General features: G+C 49.3%; 1 protein-coding gene across 3 annotated transcripts in view; it reads left to right on the top strand.

Annotated features, from left to right (window-relative positions):
• Positions 1 to 192: 192 nt before the first annotated feature.
• The window catches only part of UBE4B (ubiquitination factor E4B), a 108,740-nt gene continuing 100,921 nt past the window's right edge, over positions 193 to 8,011 (top strand). For 2 of the 3 annotated variants that reach the window (XM_029950017.1, XM_029950016.1), the window contains exon 1: positions 196 to 920. Coding sequence is in view for 2 of the 3 variants with exons in the window: in XM_029950016.1 (XP_029805876.1) it covers positions 897 to 920 (24 nt within the window). In the remaining variant the exon portion in view is untranslated. Of the gene's footprint in view, positions 921 to 8,011 lie in introns of all 3 variants that reach the window. The other variant, XM_029950020.1, reaches the window with a different exon arrangement.

Genomic DNA, 8,011 nt, shown 5'->3' with positions numbered 1-8,011 from the left:
GCGCGCCGCCCGCCCTTCGCCCCGCTCGCCCCTCCCCCTCCCGGGGCTGCTGCGCGGGAGGGGGTGGGGCGGGGGCGGGAGGAGACGCCGGCGAGAGGAAATCGGCGGCGCGACGCCCGCGGCCCATTGGCTGCCTCGTCCTGGGGCCAGAAGCCCCGCCTCTCTGGCGGGATCACGTGATCCCTTTCAAAGATGGCCGCCCTGTTGTTTTGATGAATAATACTTGGTGGGGCGAGGGGGTAAGAGTAGGGGTGGAGGGGTAGGAGGATTTACTCTTCCATCCAGAGCATCGCGAGTCCCGTCCTCCCCCTCCCCCCCCTGCCCGGGCTCCGGCGTGGAGGCGGGGCGTGGCCGGCCTGCTTTGGGAGGGGAGGGGCTTCCCTCTCCTGTGCTGGGCTCTGCCTCGGCGGCTTCTGGGGTCGCGTTACCTCGGGGCATCGGCTCTGCAGTCCAGCAGTTCTCGCCGGGGGCAAAGGGTAGGAAGCGGAGCAGGATCCGCTGGAGGAAGCACACCTGCCGTGCCACCGCCGCGGACACACAGCAGGCTCAGGGCACGAGACGAGCTGGAGACCCGAGTCCCTGGTCTGGGTAACCTGGGAAGCAGAGGGCAACTGTGGCGCCTTCCGATAACCCTGTAGCAGCAGCAGTGGCGGCCGGAGGAGGCTGCCCGGGGCGCCAGCAGCTGTAGGAGTCTCTGGGGGCGATTGGAGTGACCGACGCCAGGGCGATTCAGTGCCTCTCGTGTTCTTATTTTTTAACCTCTGACTATGCAATTCTGAAACCTCCCCCATTCGGGGGACCAGACAGCCCGATAGACACCTTCCACTCGCCTCCCGCCCGGGTCACAAGAACAGAAAGATCTCTCCCTAACGCCTTTCACCATTAAGAGGAAAGCGATGGAGGAGCTGAGCGCTGATGAGGTGAGGAGGTTGGGGGGACACCTTGGGAGATTAGTTGGCAACTCTTCGGCGCTTTGGACCAGGATGGTATTGCGCCAGTGGCGCCTGGCCTTGGGGCTTGGGGAAGGAATGGAGATGACATTTTCCAAGAATGAGATGAGGCCCTGCTAGGGGCTCTGGTTGTATTCTCCTGCCTTCTCCTGCCTTCTCTGCTCATGCTGAACTCCATTTGCTGCTTTTCGAGTCTTTGAGGGTCTGAGGAAGAGGAGAGCGTATTGAGGCGTTTTATTCTTTTCCTCGGGGTGTTTAAGCCCGAAGGGCTACATTTACATCAAGTTAATGTGTGCGTGCACGCGCGCCTCACTGCAGAGATTTAAAAAATAATTTGGGGCGGAATTGGAGTGTGTGGGTGGATGTTTTTAAAGGCAGTATTTCAAATCCCAGGTACGTGTGGCTGTTGCAGGCTGATTAAACGTGCGTCTCTGTTTGGGGGTGGCCTACAGACAGATTCCTTTGATACTTCACAAAATACGCATCTCCTGAAAAGCTTAGTGAATTCCAGCGAAATCCTGTTAATTTAACAGGTACTCATGGCCTCTGGCATACTTCTCTTTCATTCTGCCTTTCTCTAGTTTTTGGCCCTTTCAAACTTGTGAACAGGAAACAAATGGAAGCAAATGACTTTTAAACTCCTCTTGTTATCGTTTCTCAAAGAAGTCCTACGGATCTCTTTCTTGACGTTTTAAAGATTATTTAAGAAGGCTGTCATAAAAACAGTGGCAATCGGGGTACCAGGAATTTGCTGATTCTCCTGACTTTTCCCTTCCTTAAGCTTCCCTTTCAGGACCCCTGCTGGCCTCCCTCTCTTTAGCAAACCGCCCTATTTCTTTCACTAGTTCATATACCACTTCCCTTCAGTGAAACTAGTCGTCCCTAAGGTTGGCCATACTGTTAAACATACGTGCTTTCTTTCGTTTTAGCTAGAATGGTCCATATATTTACTCAGGGACTAAAATTCTCCAGGGATCGAGCGTGCAAGAGGTGACTTCAAGTGTCAGGTAGGAGAATAATTTTGTGGACCATGCTGCTTGGCTGTTGGGAAAGTCGGGATTGCTCATTCTGTGTGACTGACTCTGTTTTCTCAAATACATCAGGAATGTAATCGTAACTAAAATTAGAAGAATATCGAACGGTTTCCTTCATTGGGGTAGGAACTCTCAAGAGATCCCTCAGAGGCACTTTGTTTTAGGTAATTTTTACCCTCCCCCTTTGTTTAACATTAATTTTAATGGGTAATTTCTCACAAGGCAAGAAGTTTATGTTTTTTAGTTGTACTTTGCTTCCAGAAATTATTTTTTTTTCATAACGTTCTCTAAATCGCTCGTGGTTTTAGAGGTTTTTACATTCTGGAAATTTCACCAAGAAATTGTTTTCAAACAAATGAAGCATGCACACCAGTTAAAGATACCGGATAATCTGGATGGGGACACTCCACTTTACGCGGTTCTTGAGGAAGTTGTAGCTTTTTTTGTGACCATATAGGAACAAATGTGATCGTTGTGGGAGGAGATCAGAAAAGGATTTCTCAGGTTCAACAGAAGACTGAAATAAATGTGAAAACTTAAGTTTACTGATATTAAATCAACATAAAGTTATGTTTGACAGTTCGGTGACCTGAACGCAGAGGGACAGTTCAGTAACTGGTAATTTACTCTTAGTGGAACCTAGAACAAAGATTTTTTTGGGGAAAAAAAAAAATCTCAAGTTTTTGTTTGTTTTGTTAATCCATTTCCTTAATTCTGGGATTAAGTGGACACTTCTCAACAAAGACATTTCCAGAAGTTTTTTCTTTGTGTTGTCACTCTTTGGTGGAAACTCTTGTCATAGATGTAATAGGGGACATTCATTTGGTTAGATAATCATACATTTATATTGCTGAAAATTCAAACATACACCTCAGGGGGAAAACAGGTAAGACAGTGATCTTTCCATCTAAATTAGGATATTAGGGGGGGTGCCTGGGTGGTTCAGTCGGTTAAGCCTCCGACTTCGGCTCAGGTCAGATCTCACGTTCCTGGGTTCGAGCCCCGCATCGGGCTCTGTGCTGACAGCTGGCTCAGAGCCTGGAGCTGCTTCAGATTCTGTGTCTCCTTCTCTCTCTGCCCCTCCTCCTCTCATGCTCTGTCTCTCTCTGTATCAAAAATAAAATAAAACATTAAAAAAAATAAATTAGGAAATTAGGTAAAGCAGAGTTTTATATTTCAGCCAAATGAAAACGTGTGAGAATACAGTCTCTGGAAAATAGAGGTCAATATAATCAGACTCTGGTAGCTTTAGAAGATTTTCCATTACGGGCACTTTTAGGTCCCTCTGCCAGATCACCTGGAATTCTTACACTTTTCTTCGCTTGTGCTAAAGTGCAGTCTCTCTCCAACGTTCTTGCTGTTCATTGTTTATGCAGCGCATAATAGTGACTTCACTGCTCTATGGAGTGGATCCATGACCAAGTTCATTCTCTTCAGGAACCTACATTCCAAGGCTTCTTTATTTGCATTACATTCCATTTGCACCCGACCCACAGTTTTGTTCTATATGCCAGGAGGATGCTGTGAGCAGGGCTGGGCATTTTAAACTGTTTTCAACTATAGTGATGAAATTGCATTGGAATGATTTGCTTTTTCCTTTTCTTTAATCTTTTTTTTTTTTTGGCTAAATCTTAATGATCTAGTTCATCTTCAAGACGGCTGGCTGGGATAGTTAGGGTGTGGTCAAGGCTTTAGAAGAAGGGTAAGTCAGTCTTCCTTCCCGAATGCAGAATATGTAACCTTGCACTTTTTAGCAGTGTTCTTTAGGTGGAAAGGGACTGGCATTTACTAACAGCCTTAGAAGCCTGCTTGGGGCCAGGCACTGTACCACCGCGGCCTCAGTAAATAAAACAGTACAGCCAAGGGGCACCCGGGTGGCTCAGTCAGGAAAGCGTCCTGCTCTTGATCTCGACTCCCGTCATGATCCCTTGGTTCATGAGGTCAGACCCCCGCACTGTCAGTGCAGAGCCTGCTTGGGATTCTCTCTCTCTCCCGCTCTCTGTCTCTGTCTCTGTCTCTCTCTGTCTCTCTCTCTCTCTCTCTCTCTCTCAAAAACCAAAACCAAAACAGAGCAGTGCAATCAAGCAGGTCCTTGCATTTTCCTTATTTCACAGGTGAGGCAACTGAGCTTTAGGTTAACGGGCTTGTCCGTAGTGGCCTGGCTTAGAAGTGGCCGAGCTGGAGTTCAGCCCCAAGGCGCCTGATCCAAAACCTTTCTACTACGTCTTCTCGCCTAACAAGGGACACTACATTCACTGTGGCTCCCAAACCCGCATCCTATTAACATGCTTGATCTCCGTGGTTTTTCTGTGGAAGTGTTGCTTTTCATGAATGCATTCATGAGGTGATCAAGTTTATAATCTTCTTGGTACTGACTCTTTTTATCACACCCCTCCAAAATGGTTCACTCGACCCACATTTTTTTTCTTTTCTAAAGGATGCTGTGTATCCCCAGTGACGCATTAGGTAAGTTAGGAAAAAAGACGGCCTTTTTTTCTTGAAGAAATTATGATTTAACTGGGGGCTGGGGGCGGCGGTAGAGAAAGACAGGAACCCACCAATTACAGTACCAGGTGCTAAGTCCTGGTGTGGAGCACAAGGCGTTAAGAAAACCGAGAAGGGACCCCTGGTGGGGCAGTGTTGTAGTGAAGACTTTCAAGAAAAAGGGATGCTGAATGTTGAGCAGTAGTTGCCAGGCAACGGCTGTGGGACTGGGGAGCCCAGGGAGAAGTGAGCAGTAGTGGGACTGAGACAGGATTTTGATTTTGCTGGGGGGGAAGGGGAGGTGGCTGCAGGTGGGCGGGGCACCAGATCTCGGAGGGTTTTCAGAAGCACCTAGGAGTTCAGGGGCGCCTGGGTGGCTCAGTCAGTTAAGTGTCTGATTTCGGCTCAGGTCATGATCTCACTGTTCAGTTCATGGGTTTGAGCCCCGCGTTGGGCTCTGTGCTGACTGCTCAGAGCCTGGAGCCTGCTTCTGATTCTGGGTCTCTCTCTCTCTCTCTGTGCCCCTCCCCTGCTCACGCTCTGTCTCTCTCTCTCAAAAATGAATAAACTAAAAAGAAAATTAAAAAGAAAAAGTACCTAGGAGTTTGAACTTTCTCAGTAAGACTGTAAGAAGCCTTTGAGAAATGTTAAGAGGTTAGTAAGATGTTAGAGGTTAGAAAGGGTGTAAAAGCGGGTTGGAAGAAGGTGGCCGCAGGCTGGAGGAGGGGCGGACTAGGAGGCTGGGGTCTAGCAGTGAGGAGTGGAATCAGGGGGGCATGGCAGTGGGGATGGAGGAGGGCAGACCCCAGCAGTACTGAGGATCTAAGTTAACGCACTTCCAGTGATCGGGTTGATAGAAAGGGGGGAGGGGTGGGGGAGGAGAGAGAGGATTCCTTGGTTTCTGGCTTGAAAGGAGGATGGATTAGGGGAGGGCCAAGGAGTTCCAGCCGAGGCACAAACAGATATTTGGACCACTGGAAGATGAGTCAGCACAGGAGCCGTCCGCCCTGGTCTTTCCACTCTGACATCTCCATCTCTTTGATCTTTCCTTTCTTTGTAACAGGTCTCAGAACCTGAGCTCGCTTTTTTCCCCCAATAGATAATGGCTGCCCCTCACCTGATAATGAGGATTCTTCCCAAGCCTGGTAGGAAAGTGGGAAGTCGCCTCCCAGGTCCCTTCTCCACTCCTTGTTCATCTAAGTCAAGGGACAGAGAATGATTATGTTATCAGCTAACACTGAGTGCTTAATATGTGCTAAGCACTTAACCTGCTCAGCAAGGTTGGTAACATCACCCAATTTTACAGATAAGAAAGTTGAGACTTGTAGAAATTAAGTAACTTGATAAAAGACCCACAGCTAGGACGTGGCAGAACCCTGGATTTCTAATCCAGAGTCTGATTCTAGAGTTTCTCTTTATTTTCTTTTTATGCTTATTTATTTATTTTTGAGAGATAGAGTGCATGAACAGTGGAGAGACAGAGAGAGAGGGAGGCGGAGAATCCAAGGGGGCGCTGTCAGCGCAAAGCTTGACACGGGGCTTGAACCCATGAACCACGAGATCATGACCTGAGCCAAAGAGAGATGCTTAACTGAGCCACCCAGGCGTGTCCCCCCAGTTCCAGAGTCCTTAATCCCTTTACTAAACTGCCTCTAAAACAGAAGTAATCTGAGCAAGTTTGTAATGTTTACAGCATTCTAACCATCCCTTTTGAGTTGGGACGTGGAAGCCCGGGTCAAGGCTGAGAGTGGAGCTCATCAGACAGCGCTGTGTTCTTGTAGGGGAAGGAGACAGAGAGACCTCCGATGAGAGGCTCTTGGGTCTTCAGGCCTTTGCTTGGTGCAGAGTGCATTTCCCCCAAGCTGCTCACGGTATGTCTGGATGGAGGTATCTTCCCACAAGCAGCTCATTGAACCATGTTTACTGTTGACTTGGTTGTGAAGCGGGGAAGGGGGTAGGGAAGGCGTGGGAGACCCCAAGGAGCCCTGCTTGCGTGGAGGTTCCTTCCAGTGGGAGGAAGCATCGGAAACACACGTGTCCGCATAGGACCTCATTGGGTGAAGAGCATGGGAAGAAAAACCAAATAGGCAAAAGGGGTGGAGAGTAGCGGGGACATGGAGTGTGTGCAGTTTTAGGAGGTGGCTTTTCAATAGGGACTTTAGGGATGACGCAGGGTGCCTGGGTGGCTCAGTCCGTTAGGTGCCCCACTCCGGCTCAGGTTGTGATCTTACCGTTCCCGAGTTCGGGCCCTGCGTCCGGAGCCCGTTTCAGATTCTGTGTCTCCCTCTCTGTCTCTGCCCCTCCCCCACTCATGCTCTGTCTCTGTCTCTGTCTCTCAAAAATAAACACTTAATTTTTTTAATGTTTTATTTTATCTTTGATACAGAGAGAGACAGAGCATGAGAGGGAGAGGGGCAGAGAGAGAAGGAGACACAGAACCAGAAGCAGGCTCCAGGCTCTGAGCTAGTGGTCAGCACAGAGCCTGACGTGGGACTCGAACCCACGAACGTGAGATCTGACCTGAGCCGAAGTCGGAGGCTCAACTGACTGAGCCACCCAGGCGCCCAAAAAATAAACATTTAAAAAAAGAAATTTTAGGGAGCACAGGGAGCCATCTGGGGGAAGTGTTCCCAGGTGCAGGGAATGGCTGAACTAGGAGCACCTCCTGGGCCGCTCCCAGAACAGCAGGAAGGGACAGTGTGGTTGGAGTTGGTCATTCTAAGCAAAAATAACCATTCTTCTAGGTGGGGTTCTGTCAGTCGTGAGATGCCTTCCTGACTCCGTCCCCCCCTTGTTCCTCCACATTTTAATGTCTTTGAAACTGGGATGCTTCTGTAATGGTCTCTTTGCTGTTGGCCAGGTGACAGGTGTGACATGGTTGTCATTTCCTGTTTATGTGCCAACCTGGTTGTACCTGTTTATGTTGTCGCCCCTTCGGTTGAGTGCCAGGGGTGTTAAATTTAGTTGCCATTTTAAATGCCTTCCCCAAACTCACACTTTGATCAGCAGTAAAAGCAAATGTTACTTTGTACGCAGAGAGGAGTGGCAACAGCGGTGGGGTGTCTATCTAGGAGTAAAGAAAATGTTTGTTGTCGGAGGGATGACGGTGACTCCCTGTTTTATTGCAGAGCCCCAACCGGGCCTGCTGGGGAGCTTTAGAGAGGCGGCGGCCCACCTGCTGGTGAAGCGGTGCCACGTTTTGAGGTTGAACGTGCGGGGCGAAGGCTTGCCTTTCACCCTGGGCAGTGCAGCCTACGGTCAGAGACCCTCCACCCTCCCCAGAAACGGATTTCAAAGCAGTGGGGGGCTGGCGCACCTCTTGACAACTCGCTTCCGGTCTCTTGTTAGGTCTGTTAAGTCATCATCTCGCATGGTTTAATGGGCAGTGCTTTTGCCTTCTGGGGTGGACAGAATAATAGTGCAGCTCACACTTAGGTCCGGTGAACAATGTTATAGGCCCGTATTGCTCCAGACCATGAGGATGCACCGGTGAGAAGTGGAGGCAGGAGTCCTTGCCTTCATGGGTCTTACATTATGATTAGG

The sequence above is a fragment of the Suricata suricatta genome, chromosome 8, assembly GCF_006229205.1.
Source record: "Suricata suricatta isolate VVHF042 chromosome 8, meerkat_22Aug2017_6uvM2_HiC, whole genome shotgun sequence".
Classification (NCBI taxonomy): Eukaryota; Metazoa; Chordata; class Mammalia; order Carnivora; family Herpestidae; genus Suricata; species Suricata suricatta.
The sequence above is the reverse complement of the archived record's forward strand: the minus strand, read 5'-3'. Positions and strand labels throughout refer to the sequence as shown.